Below are 18853 nucleotides of genomic sequence, written 5' to 3' on the forward strand. Positions count from 1 at the left end.
TGAGCATGCTGTCATAGCTACCCGCCACCTGCCATTTCTGTTTCTCTGCTGATTGTATTGTCTTCGCTTGCTGTCTGGTCGTTGTTTTGTTCTTCTCTCGTGGTGTGTTAACTGTAGAGGACCGCAATGGAAATAAGCCTCAGGGGTTTATTGTGTTTTCATGTGCAGTGTTATATGTGTTTTTTAGTCATCAAATAAATTCATTCGTTCATTCATTCATTCACCGACTGAGGTGGGACAAATCTACACCTGTATCATTCGTATGTCTGTTGATGTAGGTGATTCCTGCCATAGCTTCACCCAACTTTAACCTGAGCAGTGGGCTAATCAGCCAACACCTTTTCACATTTTTATCTTAAAAATAATGGCATTGTTTCCATTTGGCAAGTTAATACGACTTGTATAAAGTTTATTCCAAAAGTATGATGATCAAAACCAAATGCATAAGCCGTAGGTGAGAGAAAAATGTGATAACAGAAATATCAGAAATATTCGTAAATATTCGTATTTTCGAAATATGTTTGGTTCGACTTTTTTCATGATATAGGCTACAGCAGCAAGGCAGTGTCAGCCAAAATACTACGGTCAGTATATACATACACATACACATAAACAAGTACCCAAAAGATTCAAGTTTGATGTGTTTTCACTGCAGAGTGTTCCCTCCAGGCCACTGATGTAGTTACTGCAGCTGTGGAGCTGAATCTCTTTAAGATGCTCTGAAGATGATGCAGCAGCAATAATCAGATCGCATCACAACTTTATTTAGGGACATTCACCATGACAGCATACTATGAGCTGAAATAATATAAGTATTTATATTATATATATTTGTAGTCACAGACAGTAGCAGAGAGATGAAAGACAGGGCCACAAGGTTATCATGCAGGAATCACCTTCGTTGATTTTGCAAACTTCTATAAAACGAGAATAAAATTACATTGAGGGGAAATGAGAACAAACATGCCAAACATGTAAATGAACAATAAAATGAAGCGAAAGGACGCAATGGCTCTGTATATAGTTATTTGTATTGTGTATAACCTCATTGTTCAATAAAGGTAGAAAAATACCTGGGGTGATTTTAATTCCCACATTTCCGTGGGGACGTGAATGCAGCACGGGCAGGTTGTGACATTCCGGAGAGAAATGACGCGCTGATCGGAAAGCTTTCACTTCCCAAACAGAAAGCTGCAGCGGACTGTTTTCTAGCGGGTACACAGTAGATGTAGTTTACAGAAAGTAACCAAATGGGCACTTGTGACATTTGACAATAATTCCTTTTAACACTCGGTTTTTACTTGACTTTTATTTTTCTTTTGTATTTTTAGTGCGCTGTTTACAGCGCTTTGGTGTGGACGCAACACTATGGTAGGATTCATTTTGTCCTTATGTAGCTTTATGGTTCTACTGAGTACACTCAGTTTTTATGTGAGCTAGATAACATCCAAAACAAACACCAGTGATGTAGCCGATGCTAATAATGTTTGTTTTAGTTCACCTGCCATTCCAGGTGTTCTTTCAACAAAAGCAGGGCTTAATTTAGAGAGGAAGGAATTTATTTCTTTGAAAGTTGACAGTGAAAGGAGTGCCACTTGGAGTTTGTGTATAATTAGAATGATAGTAACCGGTTCCTCTTTATCGAGGCGTGCCATTTGGTTAACAAAATAGGAAGCATTATACTGATAACAGCTGTGGAACAAAAGAGGGAGGATTCTATACAAATATTGGTATTTACTTTACATATTATATTTGTAGCGTTGACTTTTCATAGCCTAGTAAACAACCTTTGGGCAGCTGTCAATCAAACATCTATCAAGTTCCTGATAGATGCAATTTATTTGTGGATTTATGTGTTTACTGAATTTGACTACTATATTGCTTTTTTTTTTTTTGGCAAACTTAACTGCCAAGGTTTTAACCAGTAGGCTATTGATCAGACTCAGGAACTTTCCTAATGAGGATTCTTCTAAAACTAGTATCTGCTCATCAAAACCCAATTATAGATTTCTACAATTATCACTGGCTATGAGCGATGAGTCTAATTACAATATCTGTGATAATGGTGTAAAGACTGTATTCCTAAATTATCACTATGGCTGCTCTTACTGTTATTGACTCTTGTGGATGTCTAAAATGGTATTATAGAGCGTTAGGCAACTTCATCTTTTGCTTAAATGGCTCATAATACAGTGTATTTGTCTTGTCTTCTGTTATCCCTCAGAGGTGACTGCAGTCTGCAGTAAATATGGGTCAAAAAGAAGAAGCCAAGGTGTCGTGCCTTAACATCCTAACCTACCACAGAGAGCTGCTGGTGTCCAGGTTGAAGAGTATTCAATGCATACTGGACAACCTGTTGGCCTCTGGCTTCGTCTGTGAAGAAGATGTTGAGATCGTACAGCGAACTGTCACCAAGACAGATCAGGTAGGAAAACCAAACATGTCTGTAAAAAAAGGGGGCAACCCTTTCCAACGGTTTCATTTAATTCAATTAAATTTTATTTCTATAGCACCAATTCAGAACAGAAGTTATCTCATTGCACTTTTCCTATAGAGCAGGTCTAGACTGTACTTTTTATAAAATTATTTACAGAGACCCAACAATTCCCACCATGAGCAAGCACTTGGCGACAGTGGCAAGGAAAAACTCCCTTTTAAGAGGCAGAAATCTCAAGCAGAACCAGACTCAGGGTGGATGGCCACCTGCTGCTGGGTTGAGAGAGAGAGAGAATTTGTAAATAATAATAATGTAATTGTATTGGTAATATTAATAAAATAATAATAGTAATAATAATGATAGGAATAATAATGATAATAGTAGTAATAAGACTAATAATAATAATTGTAGTAGCAGGTGTTGAGCAGTAGGTGGCCCACAATCATAGATCCAGACTCTGCAACTCCAGAGGCAGAAATACCTGCTGAAAGCGACAGAAGGAGAGAGGAGAGAAACGAGAAAGCACAAAACTGCAGGAGAGAGAAGATGTCAAGTTAGTAACATGCATTAATGGGATAAGAATGCATACAGATGGAGAGGGAGAGGAGGAGAGAGGTGCATCATGGGAAGTCTCCAGGCAGTCTAGGCCTATAGCAAAATAAAAAAGGGATGGTTCAGGATTCACCTGAGCCAGCCCTAACTATAAGCTTTTATCAAAGAGGAAAGTCTTAAGCCTACTCTTAAATGTGGTGTCTGCCGCCCAATCCCAAACTGAGATCTGATTCCACAGGAGAGGAGCTTGATAACTGAAGGCTCTGGCTCCCATTCTACTTTTGGAGACTGTAGGAACCACAAGTAACCCTGCATTCTGGGAGCACAGTGTTCTAATGGGGTAATAGGGTACTATGAGCTCTTTAAGATACTATAGTGCCTGACCATTAAGTGCTTTATAGGTAAGGAGAAGGACTTTAAATTCTATTCTGGATTTTACAGGGAGCAAGTGCAGAGAAGCTAATATTGGAGAAATATGATCTGTTTTCCTAGTTCTTGTCAGCACATGTGCTGCAGCATTCTGGATCAACTGGCGAGTCTTAAGGGACTTATTCTTAGTTTAACATCAGAAAATTGCAGGTCATATAGGTTTTTATGTCCTTAAGGCACGCTTGAAGTTTAGCTAACTGATTAGTTTCATCTGGCTTGATCGATAGATATAACTGGGTATCATCCGCAAAGCAATGAAAGTTTATGGAGTGTTTCCTAATAATATTGCCTAAAGGAAGCATATATAAGGTGAATAGAATTGGTCCAAGCACAGAACCTTGCAGAACTCCGTGACTAACTTTGGTGTGGAGGATTGGAGGATTCATCGTTAACATGTACAAACTGATCTGATAGATAGGATTGGATTGGTGATAGGATGGTCAATGGTGTCGAATGCAGCACTGAGATCTAACAAGACAAGTACAGAGACAAGTCCATTGTCTGATGCAATTAGAAGGTCATTTGTAATTTAAAAAAATAAAATTGTTTTGTCTCTATGTAAAGTATCTGCTGGTAAATAATCCAAAATGAAGTAGTAAGTTTGTCAAATTATAACCAACACAGACTTTCTTTCCTGTAATTATTTTCTAGGTGCGCAAAATCTTGGAGCTAGTCCAATGCAAAGGGGAGGAGGCCTGTGAATTCTTTATTTACATCATATATAAAGTATATGATGCATACATAGACCTCCAGCCATGGTTGAAAGAAATCAACTACAACCCAAGCAATGACGTAACGGTGATACAAGTGGTTAACACAGATCCCAGTAAGTATTGCAGTCACTAATGCTGCTCTATGCCACCAAGATGTTCTTTTTTATGCTTCATAGATTTCATGTAAGGGTGTTGTGTCACTATACACTTAGGTGCCAGTTTATTAGGTACACCTAGTTAAAACCAATACAGTCTAATACAAAAGCCCTGCTATAAATTCGGCTCTCATGAAGGTTATAATATTCAACTTGGAGGCTGTAGTTTTTGTGGTGCTGTTGTATTGTGTTGGATCATACAGCGAGGTATTTCTGCTATTTAGTCAATGAGTATAGAATTGGGTAGAAATGTAAAAATACCCCATTACAAGAAGTACTACATTCAAAATGCTTAAGTAGAAGTACAGATACAGCAGAATTGACTTTATATTGTATAGTATTATAATATATTATACAAATATTAAAAGCACTCACTATGCAAAATATACATATATAAAATATATATTATATTTTGCACATTATATTATGATTACTGATGCACTAATGTGTAACTAGCATTTTAATGTTGAAACTAGTCGAGGTGAAGCTAATTCAAGTATTTAACATACTGTTGGGTACTTTAATCTACAAACGTGTAGATTTAGATTATCATTAAGTCATAATAAAAGTTAGGGTTGGGTTTCAAAGCTAACCTGCATGTGGCCTAATTACTTTTACCAAGTAAAAAACGTCTTCTATTTGTCCAAATAACTTTAAATTAAACACTAAGCCAGAAGCCAAACACTATCATGTTTCAAACCTATTCAATCAGTCAATTATAAAAAATGCCACATCTTCACATTTCCCTAGCCCACCAAAAACTGGAATCCTGTCACCACTGTTTTATACAGGGAGCATAAAGATTCTGTCTTATCATTCTTAAGATGGATGCTGCTCTAGCTGCCACTAAAGCTGCTGAGGACTGTCTCATACTGGGCAAGGTATGCCTGTGTCAGTGCAAGTGTATAACAATACGCAAGTTCTCTGTCCACATGACAGGAGATTTGCACACATTATCCTTCCTGGGCCCAGTCTGAGATTAGTCCTGAGAGAAATTTTGTATGCAGCAAAGATATAAGATAGAAACATCAAATACAAAAAAAAAACAACACATCTGTTTTTGGATTGGATAAAAAGTGTCTGGTCCTAAATAGAAAATTATGAAGCACTGCCCCTAACTGTGGTTATAATAATACCACTAAAAGCTTCTATATTTCACTAATTTACTGTCTGCCTCCTCTAAGTCAGCAGATACTGTGAGAAGTTGAGGCATGATATGAGCCGGGACACCTGCTTCATCATGTCATACAGCCAGCAGGAGGAGACCCGTCTGGAGGAGCTATACACTGACACACTGATGGAGCTGTTGAACGACCGCAATGAAAGTCTGGGCTTCTTGGAGAGTCTGGACCAGCTCCTAGGAGACCATGCAGTCTTCAATACCCAAGGTGAAATCATCTATGTGATGGGGGATGCCGGTGTGGGAAAATCCATCCTCCTGCAGAAGCTCCAGAACCTCTGGTCCAAGAAAGAGCTGCAGACGGACACCATCTTCTTCTTTAAGTTCCGCTGTAGGATGTTCAGCATCTTCAAGGACACAGAACAGATCTCCCTCAGAGACCTTTTGTTCAAATACAACTGCTACCCAGATCAGGATCCAGATAATGAGGTGTTTGACTACATCCTGCGCTTCCCTGAGAAGGTTCTTTTTACATTTGATGGCTATGATGAGATTCAGGAGGATCTAGACCTGATGAATGTTCCTGAAGTGGTGTCACCAGAAGACAAGGCACACCCCCTCCAGCTGCTCATCAGCTTGCTCTGTGGGAAACTACTCAAGGGCTCCCAGAAGGTGCTGACAGCCCGGACAGGGATCCAGATTCAGAGTAAGGTGATCAGAAAAAAGGTGGCTCTGAAGGGGTTCTCCCCAGCTCATCTGAAGACCTACATTGATCTGCACTTTAAGGAGCAGGAGCACCGAGAGCTGGTGTCAGTTCAGCTGGATGCTAGCCCCCACCTCTGCGGCCTGTGCTCCACCCCGCTGTTCTCCTGGATTGTATTCAAGAGCTTTAGGCACCTGCACACCATGCATGATAATTTTCATCTGCCTGAAATCTGCATCACACTCACTGACATCTTCCTCCTGCTGTCTGAGGTGTTCCTCAGCCGCACAGCCTCACTTGCACCATCTCTGCTGAAGAAAAGCACTCGGTGTGCCTCAGAGACATTCAAAGCAGGCCTCAGGCCTCTCGCCGCGTTTGCCAAACTCGCACTTAAGGGTATGGAGAGAGGTAGCTTCATTTGCAGCCAAGAGGAGATCACTGTGTGTGGCCTGACAGAGGAGGACCTGCCCCTGGGCTTTCTTAGACCTGTCAGTGAGTATGATGCCAGTGGAAGCCCTGCTACATTTGAATTCCTCCATATTACCCTCCAGTCTTTCTTGGCAGCGTGTGCTCTTGTGTTGGATGAGCAGGATGCTGCCAGCTCCATCCTCAAGTTCTTCACAGAGTGCAGCAGGAAAAGAGAAGCATCATGTCTGCCCTTTGACTTCTGTATCAGTGGCTCTTCAAAGCCCAGTGAAAAAAATCCCTTTGCAAATAATGAACACCTTCAGTTCACTAATCTGTTCTTGTGTGGACTGCTGTCCAAGGCTCACACCGGCCTGATGGAGCATTTGGTATCTCCTGTGTTATTAAAGAAAAAACGGGCCTTACTAAAATCCTACCTTTCCACCAGTGTAAAGTCCCACCTCCATGGCTTACCTCACTACACCGGCGAAGAGGGCGTGAAAGTTCATGTTTTGCCCAACTTCCTGTGGATCCTGAGGTGCATCTTTGAGACAGGGAGCAAAGACATCGCTCAGATGACAGCGAAAGGCATCACTTCTGGCTTCATCAAGCTGGGTTACTGTAACGTGTTCTCAGGTGACTGCACCGCCCTGAACTTTGTACTGCAGCACCGTCAGAAGCTCCTGGGGCTTGACATGGACAACAACAACATCAGTGACTATGGAGTGAAGCAGCTGAGGCCCTCCTTTTGTAAGATGACAGTAGTGAGGTAAGAAGTATAAAGGTGTTTTTAACTACCTTCTAATCTCCATTGAGGGATATTCCATCTGATTTTATAATGTGCATATAACTTATCTAATCAAACATTAATCAAACTGCTCGTCTTCAGACTGTGCGTCAATCAGCTGTCTGACAGCAGCATTGAGGTTCTTGCAGAGGAGCTGTGTAAGCACAAAGTTGTGGAGGTCTTGGGGTGAGTAACCATGTCAATTGTTCCAGTGTACTTAAAACTAAAGTACACAAAGTTACAAGTACTGCATTCAAAATCCCACCTAAGTAAACTAAACAAAGTATTATCAGCAACTTAAATTATCAAAAGTAAAAGTGCTTGTTCTGCAGACAAATGTCCCCTGTGACTGAAATATTATCATTATACAGTATATGACATTATTAGATTGTTAATACTGATGCGTCAATGTGTAAGCAGCATTTTGCTGTTGTAGCTGGTTGAGGTGGAGCTGTAGTTTTAACTACTTTGTTTACAGTTAGGTAGCTTAGTCCAGTGGTTCCCACCCGAGGGTTCGGGCCCCTCTAAATGAGTCGTGAGATGACTAATGAAAACGTTCTGCTACTGTATTCATTTGTTGGACTTCTCTCTAATCTTTGGGAAATGTCTCCTTGAAACTGCTAACTCATAGACATCAGAAATGTGACCAGAGGCCCCAACTTGACACTGTTTTTTTTGTAATTAGTCACGAGCCAAAAACTTTGGGAACCACTGGTTTAATCTTTAAAAATGCCTTGTGTTTTATAAAATTATCATGTGCTTTTTATTTAAAATCTTAATCTGAAAAGTAAAAGTAACTGTTAAGGCCTTTTTAGAACAAACGCGAATAATTGGTGCAAATAAATCGAGTCCGAAACCTTCGTATTTCGCCGTGCTGTTTTTTCACAGCTGTTTCGATTTCAACGAACTTCGGAAGCCGACAAAAACGAGCCAACCAATAAAATCATGACTTTTACTCAAGCGATCAATAGATTCGGACGTTAATGTCATAATTCCATTCACACTCAATCAATATGGATATTGATTGGCTGATCCATTTGGTCTCACAGCATAGTGCTCTGTTTGACAAACAGCATAAAGATTCCAAAGACAACGGACTCAAAGACAACATCTGGGAAAGTATAGCGGTTGAGCTGGCTTGTGACTGTGAGTAGCCTACAAAAGATGGTTAAACATACTTCGTTGTCAAGGTAACACATAGAAAACCATTCATTTTCAAGTGCATTAGATAATATTATGCTATGGACATTAGCTGTACATGTCAGAAAATACATCGTTGTGAAAGGTATACCTTATATATAACCTGACCATATAGGACAAACGATAGCGTTACATCAATGAATTAATCGTTGATTGTGTGCCGGTGCGAAGCTTTAATTTTCGGTGGAATGCACGGAACGCGAATATTCGTGTCGGACTTAGTGTGAAAGGTTTGAACGCAAAAAAAACGTTCGTTTCGTTTATTTGTTTTGTCCCCGGTGTGAAAATGCCTGTAGCTGTGAAATAAATTTGGTGGTGTAAAAAGTACAATATTTCCCTCTAAAATATAGTGGATAGTTACATAAGTCATGTTATACTTGACAAGTTTTATTAATATCCGTAGCCTGTTTTTAGTGAAATAAATGCTTTCAGTTGCAGTGGAGGGTTTGAGTCCTTCTTCCTGAAAAGAGTGTTCCATGTTTCCTGTGGAGTTTTGTGTAGTGTTAGTGTTTTTAAAGGTAAAAAAAAATGAAGCTGAGATATCCTGACTTTTCGTCACAAGATGAGTCAAGCTTCAGAAACGCTGGATCTTACACGTCCCACATCTTTCAAAGTCCACACCTCCATTTTGTAACGCCGGCTGTCTGTTATAAATTTGTCATCTCCAAGCCAAAACCAAGATAAGGATGATGACATAATCGGATGAAGCTCGTCTAGAGCCACAGAAGACATTATACAGCTGTTTTCAGCTGAGTAGGACGACTCTGAGCTATTTTACAGTAGCATCATGTGCTGATGGAGGCAGAGGGATCATTTAGTTTGACCCAGTTTGGCTCTGCTCGCCAGTACACGCTGTCTGTGTAGATGACTTCATTGCTGTCAGGTGTGTGACATGTTTTGGTCAAAGCTACATTTTGGTCCCTTAGGGTACATAATTGTATTTTTGGCTATACAAACGGTAGAGGTACAAACATTCACTAGCCAGTAAAGATCGGGTACTGCCCCAAGCGTTAGTGTCGATAAAGTACAATTCTGCTTAATGTTTTTCTGAGAGTGAAACAGAATCTTTAACCATAATTTGTATTTTTGTCCTCAGGCTTTACAACAATCACATCACAGATGTTGGAGCCAAGCTAGTTGCTCAGATAATTGAGGAATGTCCAAAGCTGCGAATGGTCAAGTATGTTTCTAACTTGTACCCAGATAAAATTAGAACATTATGGTAATTATAGTAATTGTATAATTAATATGTCGTGGTCTTATGTCTCTTAAATTGATGTTGACATTACTTTGTCCTCAGGATCGGTAAAAACAAGATCACTAGTGTTGGTGGGAGGTATTTGGCCAGCGCAATTCAGAAGAGCACTTCTATATTCGATGTGGGGTAAGACTTCACTGCTGTAAAACCTTTGCTGTTTTAGATCACTTAATCCGGGATATTCTTATCTCGCTGTACTCATGAAAGCAGTGAGATATAACATCAACTGGAGCAGCCGGGGAGGATTAATTGGAGGACGGTTTCAGATGGTAACAAAAAATAGTTCATTCACTATCTCTCAAGTCACACAAAGCATACGTGATCATCATGATTAAAATGTGACAAACCCAAATTTGACAAAAAACGGTAGAATCCGTCCACGTTTCCGGCTAACTTGGCAGGTTACCGCTGGCCAAAGTAAGGCAGCCCCGTTGTGTTTGTATGCTTCCTGACGCTGATGACAGTTTTGATGTTTTTGCTGCAGAATGTGGGGGAACAGCATCGGCGATGAGGGAGCGGAAGCATTTGCAGAAGCTTTGAGGCACCACCCAAGGCTTACCAACCTCAGGTGAGAAGGCAGCTACCTTCAAAGACTGTAAAAACCTACTGATTTAACCTCATTGATTAAGCAGGGTAACTTCCGTGTTTCTAGTCTCTCAGCCAATGGCATCACATCTAAAGGCGGGAAGTGCCTGGCAGAAGCACTGAAGAAGAACAGCGTACTCAGGATATTCTGGTAGGCAGGCCACTACATTTGAGCCAGGTGGTTTTTGCTGTTCTAACAGTACTGCTCTCTGAATAGAAGAACATGTCTGTGCTGTTGCAGGTTAGTGCAGAATGAGATGACCGACGATGCAGCCGCACACTTTGCTGAGTTGGTCCAAGCGAACACAGGTTTAACCCACCTATGGTAAGGAAAACACAAATGCATGAACACACTCTGCATTTGCTCGCATGTCACCGTGCACGAGACCTGGTGAAAACCCTGGTCAGACAGTGACTGTCAGAAACTCACCTGCTTTGTGTACTTGTCTGCAGGTTAATCAGCAACCAGTTCACTGTGGATGGGATCAAACACTTTGCAGAGGCCCTAAATCACAACACAGCACTCAAAGAGATATGGTAAGGATCCGGTATGATTCACGGTAACTTTCAGGCATTTTCTTTGTCACTAATGGCCTTCAGATGGTTAGTTAGTACGAGTAGAGAAGAGACATGACGTCACTAAATGTTAGCAGCAATATCTATGCCTCTGATCTATGGTCATACCAGACCAAGCAAGACCGAAGCTTTTTTTGCTTTTATATTCACCTTTTTCATCAGGGAGATCAGATTGTGTCTTTCTTTCAACAGTTACATGGTCTCACCTTAATGTTACTGTAGCTGGGTTTCCAAACACCTGTTTTTATGCGCATTGTCAGTGTGCGCATAAAAAAAGCCGGAGTGGAAACGCAGAAAATTCGAAAAAAAAAATTTGAAATATTGCACAAAAGTTTTTATGCTTGGCTGAGGTGGAAAAATTGGTTTATCGTTAAAAGTAAAATGCGACAACATGTGACTTCAACATCCACAGAAGCTTCCGCTCCACTGAAGAGACAAAAAACAGCAGCAGACGAAAACATCAGATCTGTGTGGAGCGATGAGGAGACTGTAACGTTCCTCTAATGAATACACGAAACAAGCATAAATGCAATATTTCCATCACGTTTTTCACCGTTTGAGGTTTGACTGGCACTCATTTAATTATGTCATCTCGGTGCGTCCTCTTCTTCTGCAGCGGTTTAATGGCTGACTGGAGAATTAGCGCCACCAGCTGTTTATCTCAACAAACCAACTCTGAATAATCACATAACCGCAGTGGATGGAAACGTGCATTAATTAGCATTTTCTTTTGCCGATTTTCTCCAGATTTGGTTCAAATTTACACTGCATTTATTTATACATATATATGTGTGTGTGTGTGTGTGTAGAATATGGTGGGGCATTGAAAAGCCCAAGTGCTTAATGTTTTTATTTCTTTCTTTTTAAAATTTTAAGCTAGGTATTAAACAATACCTAGCAGTTGTAATAGTCATTAGGGTGACAAACCCTTCACGGCATCCAGGCCATTTCTGTGTGTACCGCCTCTGAGTGCATCAATGCGTATTAAATGTGAATTAATGTCTGATGGTGTCTGATCATGTTCCTACAGTGTGAAAGGAAACCAGCTCTCTGAAGAGGAAGAGAAACAGTTTGTGACCGAGAAAAGGCTGCGGTTCAACTGACTGGGCACTCGTGAGTGCGTGTGCTGTGTAATGTCTATAATGCAGGGTGTTTTCACTGTATGCGAGTATTCTTTAACCTGTGGGCAAATGTTTGCGTGTGGGCACAAAGTCACACTATCTGCTTTATGGAAATACCGTCTGTTCATTGCATCATTCATTGTTGATGAAGCCATTTTTGCACAGAGGAAACGTTCTGTTTCATGTTTCATGATTCATGCAGGGGATGTTTACCTGACGTTTTGTCAAATGTTTGACTGTTTTACGCGACTGTTACAAAAAAGGAAGTGGAAGCAGTGATGAACAAGAAGAAAACAAACCAATGACTTCCTTCCTTATTAACCTTCATATAGACTTTAGGCGCATGTTTTGTTTTGTATACAAACAATAATTTTATTTATTATTTGACTGTTACTCAAGGTGCTGTTAGTTTGTGGTGAGGTGTGCTTCAATGTGAAGAGAGTGAATGAAAGAAGACAGCATTGTCATAATGTTAAAACATTAAACAACAACAAAACATGGAGCTTAGTTAAATCAGGAAGAGTACCTTATTCATTTTTCTCTTCGTGCCCCTGATTTGTCTCCTTCACAGGAGGAACTCATAAAAGGAATTATGGCTCTGCTCCATTCAATTTTATTTATATAGCGCCAATTCATAACAGATGTTATCTCACTGCACTTTTCCTATAGAGTACTCTTTATAATATTGAAGTGTTCCAGCATCCTGCTGAATGACAGTGAGCCAGCATGGACAACAGCAGTGCCCTGAACACTGACACACGTATATGGAAGGTAGCCATTATTGTTGCAGATTACACCTGTGCTTTCTCTGCTATGATATTTCAAAATGTCCGCTGTGAAAAAGGCCGATTATTCTGCCTCAAATCGAAGAAGCAGAGGCTGCACATCCTGACGTATAGTCCCTAGTTTGGGTCTAGCTCCAAAAACTCTGAATCTACATTTCCCATAATGCAACTCGATTGCGTCTTTCATTGGAACCTCCCAGCCTGGTAAATGCCCACATTTTTACAGGCTGAGTAGTACTACAAATGACTAGTAAATGCACCTTTACGTCCATGAAGTGCACCTTTAATTCAACTACCAGTTGTGGGTAAAGTGAAAGTGAGCATAGATAGAAAAAGTAAAGTTCTTGACTTAACGTTCACTGAGTTTAATTTGACGGATTTGTATCTGGAAAAAAGTCAAATAAGACGTTCTGCAGGCTGATAAGACAGCTGGATCTTTACTTAAAAATGTGGATTAGCTTCAAACACAAAATAACATGGCATAAAAATGTAATAAGCACAAGAGAATGACTGGTATTCAAAGGTGTTTTTTTTTTTTACATACACAGTTTTACAGAAAAGATATATTGTGTTTATGATTTTCTGTCTTTGTCAGTTCCATACTGAACAGCACACATTCTGTTACATTTCATTAGATAATACTTGTTGGGGCTCAGAACTGGTAACAAATAAATTATGAAAATGCTAAAAAAGTGTGTGACTGATTCTGAAGTAGCTCATATAAGGCTTATTTCAGGACTGTATCCTCAGTGCCTCACACACTCCCAGTACAATTCAAAGACTAGACACACATTTCTCCCAGTCCCTCCCAAACTTGAGCCACTACACCACTGGGTTTCTTTGAAATCGCTGTGCTGCTGCTCAAACACCTACAACACCGTATGCAGGGGATTTCTCACTGCATGTGCAAATAGGGGAAGCCGCGCCTGGATGTGATGGTGGTTGCAAACACACAGTGTAGAGCAGAAGACTCTGCTGCTGTCTAGTGGACGTTTTCACCCAACATGGAGAGCCAGGTACAAGAACAGAGGGGCTAAGAGGTGAAATCTGTCCACTTTCATGGGATATTCAGCACTACGTCATCATGACATCCTGACAATATATTGTAAATGCTCTCTGTATGGATGGGATATGAAGTTGTGTTAAACCAATGAAATGTCTACCTTTTTGTTTCTACCCCTACAAACCGATGGGAAAAGTTGTCATCACATGGTACACTTCCTTCATCAGCCACATCTTGTGGCCTCGATCGGTGGGTTGAGGAGTCAGTGGATGGCCGGAGAAAAATCAAGTGACCAAAATTTCATACTCGAGTCTCATGATAACAACTAAACCATCTCCACGACAACTGAGCAACTCCATCCAATAAAACAACGATAAAACTATCAAAAACCACGAGGACAGGAAATTGAATGTCATCATCATATCTGTTAAGGCCAGATCTGTTGCGCTTTTCCTCTGAAATTCACAGACCTGCTCTCAGAAACCATTTGTATGATCAGTCATAAAAATGATGATAAATAATAATTACTTGCAGAAGTCAGATTAAAGCGAGAGATGAAGGTACAATATGAGCCCGGTGAGATGTCCATCAATCTGACTATTGCTACTGAGAACGTGACTCTATAGCACCACGGTGTGGTGAGACAGTGTATTACACGGCTCAGCTAATCTCTGTGTGGCTGTCAGCTTTACATACACAGTATGATGAAGCAGTAATCGTGAGTGTGTCAGGGTGGATCCCAAAACTCCAAAGTTCACTCCATTTTCCCTCCAGTGACCCAGAAAGGGATCCCTCACCGTTATCCCACCCAGAGAATGACACAACTGGAAAAAAGAACTTTAGGATGGAGGTCCTTTAAAGGGGATACTCCAGTTCATTTATATTTTTTTCCATATTCCCTTTATTTATTTATTTTATTGATAAAAAAATGATTGCATCAAAACGATCTAAGAACTAATTCATATTTATTTAGATTATTTGATTATTATTGATTTATTTTGAAGTGGAGTGAAAATATTGCGGTGCCATCAGCAGCTACAGACCTGTTCCTGTTTCGCTCATTAGATAACTGTAATAACTGTTCATTTAGCAGTTCTTTATTTGAAGTTAGAGAGTGGCTGTTTGCCATAAGTATATTGTTTTGAGATATTGGGGGGAAGGGTACTGCAGGTTTTTTTCTAAGTCAAGGGGAGGGCTCAAAGAAAATATTATTAACACTGGGGAGGGCCTTGAGTTTTGTTCAAATCAAATCTAAGATTCAGCCCCCCTCCTCACCCGAAATAATTTTCCTACAGTCCCTAATACAATTTGACAGGATCTTTCATTATGCCACGTTCACGTTATGTAGGACGGAGGTGGGAACGATTCTTATGTTTACATCATGCGAGCAGTCACGTTATCTGACAACTCAAAGGTTGGTTGTGTGACGGTTCAAAGTACTCTGCTTGGCCAATACAGCGCTGTATCCATAAAGTATGGATTTAATTAGTTTGAGCACCAGACGGGGGCTGATGTGAGGCATCCATTTGTTTGCTTATTCAGGCACTTTCATATGATTTAGTGTCAGGTCGGATATATTGGAGCTTTCTGAAAAATCTGAGTTTCCCAGTCCTAATTACAGCTTGGATGTTGACGTGAATGCTCTGCACAAGGCGGAAACTAATTACGCCCCCAGTTTGTAAAAACAGGCTTTGTGTTCAAGTCCAGATTACTCAAATGATGTCACTTGAGTCATTTTTCTCAGACTTCACAAAGCTCTTCCAGCGCCACATTAGACATTATACAACTGTTCTCACAGTGCTAGTAAAATGATGTGTAAAATCGGTGGAGTGCTCCTTTAAAGCCTGACTGTCCAACATTGTGCAGGCCAACGTCTTCGGACCACATAAACCTAGACGCCATGTCAGCTGGCAACATGCCCTCAGTAAGATCCTCCACATGAAGCCGGGATTACACAAGATTGCTTTTAAAGTTGCTATTAAGGAAATAGTGAAGCAGCTTATTTGTTTTTCCAGTAGGAAAATAGTCTTCAGGGTGAAAAAAGGAGGTTGTGGAGGAAAAGGATGACACGTTCCACTGGAGCTTTGGGATCCGCACTCTGATTCCACTGGTGAGTTCATTCTCTAGTTGATTATGAGTGTCAGTGAAATCAACTGTGATAGTTCTTCACTGGATTAAAAGCCTGCACACTAGCTCCTCCATGGTAGAGGTCTTCAGGCAAACCTGAACCCCTGGAAAACCCAAGAAACACACTGGATCAGTGTGTCAGGTCCAGTCATCCCAGTGTCCCTCAGTCCTATGTCTTGGCCAACTTTATTTGGCGCTGGGTCTGTAGTTTTGATTGAAGCTGCCAGGACCCGAGACCAGTCTGCAAGTTAATGACTTCCAGCATGACGACAGCCACAGATGATTCTCCCATAACCTGTTTTAGTAGAACAAATGGTCACTTGGGGACCAAAAGTTGCTTGTTTCTACTGTTATAGTAAAGGATCACTGCGCAAAATCTGCAATTCCAATTGACGGTCAACTGGCTGGTTTAGCGGCAGTACACTAATAGTCTTGTGGGGTGCCCTGGTGGCTGAGGGGTTACGGTGATGGAGGTCGTCTTGCATGTCATGTCACATGGCTCTCCCCTCTTGCTTCCTGTCATCTCTCTGCTGTCAATAAAGGAATGAATAATCCTTAAAAAAAAAAAAAAAAAATGTAGTTTGAAGTTCACATTGGCTTTATCTTTATTATTTTGTAATGCACAAAAGTAACAAGTAAACTCTTTTGAACAGGTACAGTAGGCAGTGTCAGGTGCACAGAATTCGAACAAATCAAACAGTCATGGAAATGGAGCGTGCAGAGCAGATGACCAGGAGACCGAGTGTGATTACATTCAAGCTGCCCTGTGTAAAGAAACAAACGTTATGTTTACATTCAGTCTTACTCACCAAACGTGTGTGTGTGTATCCTTGAGCTCTAAGAAATGCATTGAATAATTTCCCTTCTCATGAAACGTTTGCAAAGCCAGCATTGTTTACATTCATACATGTTTACTGGCTCGCTCTCTTCTTCTGCCTTTGTTGGCGCATTGCAGCATATCTTGGTGTGTTACAGCCACCTGTACGTCAGAGGAATAGTGCGAAACCATTGGCAGGACTGTGCGTCCTCGTGTGCGTGCACAAGGTAAACAAAACGGGGCCCCACTCATAGAAAAACAGCGCAGGGAAAATGTAAATTAGGGATTCTGGAAAAACAAAGAATAAAACAAATTATTTAAATTAGAAATTTGGATTTAAAAGAGAATCGTGTTTGCTGCGCAGAAAATGCGCCAAATCAATATCTTTAGGTTTGCTTTTTTATTTCTACCTTTTATTCTTTTTTTATTTATATTACCCCTTTTGTAATGATCCCTAATTCAATGTGGAACCACACGGTTTCGGTAATCTGCTCTACGTGTTCCATTTCTATTACAGTGCTGGATTTGTTCCAATTCTGTGCACCTGACACTGCTTACTGTACCTGTGTACGAGTTTGGACAGTGACAATCACTGAACCTGCAGACTGAGGAAAGGATCAGCTCAAATGTTTGTGCAGATACAGCAAATGTGAACTTCCAAACAAACTCTGAGCGGGAATCAGTGCCATCTTATATGTAGCAACTGAAGTATGATCAAATTCTATAATTAATACACAGCCTATTCAAACTGTATCTGCCTTTGACGAACAACAGAAGCTAATTTTTCCATGAAGTAACACAAAACAGCTGAACAAAACAGACATAGCAAATTGGAGCAAAATAAGTTTTTGTCACTTTCTCGTTGATGTGAAAACGTTTCTTGTTATGAGAACCTATTCATGTTATAAAATTATATTTTTCATGTTATGATATATTTTTCTTATTACGACACACAAACTTATACAAACTTTTCTTGTTATAACAACATGTCACTTTATCTTGTTATATCGCAAAACTTTCGTTATTACACAAAATCAAAGTTTCTCCTTAGAACATGATAAGTTGTTATAAGGAGAAACTTCCATACATTGTTATATGTCATTGTCACATGAAAAATATCTTGTTATAAAGTGAAAAGGATCTAGTTAAAACAAGAAAATGTTCTCGTTATAATGTTGCCATGGTGGCAGCAATACTCTACTGTAGGTTTAAGCTGGTAAGTCCTTTTCAGGATTGAGGACAGGTTTTTATACCAGAGGACCTCTACTCCATGGTATATGATTAAAAAGCACTGATGACTGAGTGTGTGTGTGTGTGTGTGTGTATGACAATATTCACAGTTGATTGGCACCATTTTTGCTGCAGCTTCAGTTCTGAAAATGTCCGAGCTGCTAATGCAGACAAGTATTTCGGCTGCTGTCTCTGGCTTGTTTCTCCTGGACTGGTAGAGTGGCAGTTGTGGTGAGATGGTCCTGCAGGTCAGTCCAGTCGGTCCAGCTGGCTCTGCCGACAGTCTGGACTCCTCTGTCCCGCCCTGCTGTGGCTGGGCATCACAACAACAAGGCACTGATAGATGCTGATGCTGAAGGAGGAGGAGGGGAGGGACAGAGAAAGAGATGGAGGGATAATATACACATCGCCCCGCCCCCACCTCCAGGACCATGTCCACCTCCTCCAGTGTCCTGGTGTACAGTCAGCTGACATCTGCTGTCCAACGGCCACTCAGGAAGAAGAGCCCTGCCTGTCATGATGTCCTGTGTGGCTTTGAGTGTCAGGGCTGGGGAGGCGAGGTGGAGATCAGTCCATCCAGTCTGAGACTGAGCGAGGATGTGCAACTCAAACATAAACACAAAAGTCTGTATCCCTGAAGATTGCTCGAATGAGATTTGGCACACCGTGGTACTACATTATTGGGTGGGGGTGGGGGGGGGTTGAACTGATCACAGTGGTCACAGTGTCCAGCAGTTTCCCTGGATCCACACTTCATTTTGTAGATCACTCTCATTGTAGAGTACCTGTCATCAAACAACCCACAGAGAAAATATATATATATATATATATATATATATAATATATATAT

At 40.6% G+C, this 18853-nt stretch overlaps 2 protein-coding genes across 3 annotated transcripts in view; one reads left to right on the forward strand and one right to left on the reverse strand.

The window, feature by feature from the left end:
• The first annotated feature begins 882 nt into the window (after window positions 1–882).
• nod1 (nucleotide-binding oligomerization domain containing 1) lies at window positions 883–14018 on the forward strand. Of its 2 annotated transcripts, none has more exons than XM_044207183.1 (12): window positions 883–1215; window positions 1332–1371; window positions 2225–2425; window positions 4070–4244; window positions 5471–7283; window positions 7404–7487; window positions 9598–9681; window positions 9802–9885; window positions 10244–10327; window positions 10412–10495; window positions 10586–10669; window positions 10798–11220. In XM_044207183.1, the coding sequence occupies exons 3-12, from the start codon at window positions 2249–2251 to the stop codon at window positions 10883–10885; spliced, it is 2757 nt and encodes a 918-aa protein (XP_044063118.1). In that variant the 5' UTR covers window positions 883–1215; window positions 1332–1371; window positions 2225–2248; the 3' UTR covers window positions 10886–11220. The 2 variants fall into 2 exon arrangements, with proteins under 2 accessions (XP_044063118.1, XP_044063117.1); XM_044207182.1 differs by adding an exon at window positions 11951–14018 and having other exon boundaries at window positions 887–1371; window positions 10798–10881.
• znrf2b (zinc and ring finger 2b) overlaps window positions 13338–18853 on the reverse strand; it is a 34460-nt gene continuing 28944 nt past the window's right edge. Inside the window, exon 5 of the mRNA XM_044207184.1 lies at window positions 13338–18788. The gene's annotated coding sequence lies outside the window, so the exon portion shown is untranslated. The remainder of the gene's footprint in view (window positions 18789–18853) is intronic.

The sequence above is a fragment of the Siniperca chuatsi genome, linkage group LG9, assembly GCF_020085105.1.
Source record: "Siniperca chuatsi isolate FFG_IHB_CAS linkage group LG9, ASM2008510v1, whole genome shotgun sequence".
NCBI classification, from domain to species: Eukaryota; Metazoa; Chordata; class Actinopteri; order Centrarchiformes; family Sinipercidae; genus Siniperca; species Siniperca chuatsi.

Bases quoted from the DNA above. Each gene is read 5' to 3' on its own strand.
- nod1 (XM_044207182.1), top strand. From the start codon at position 2,249: ATGGGTCAAAAAGAAGAAGCCAAGGTGTCGTGCCTTAACATCCTAACC. The intron at 4,245-5,470 runs GTAAGTATTGCA...GCCTCCTCTAAG, and splicing joins AGTGGTTAACACAGATCCCA to TCAGCAGATACTGTGAGAAG. The intron at 10,496-10,585 runs GTAGGCAGGCCA...GTGCTGTTGCAG, and splicing joins AGCGTACTCAGGATATTCTG to GTTAGTGCAGAATGAGATGA.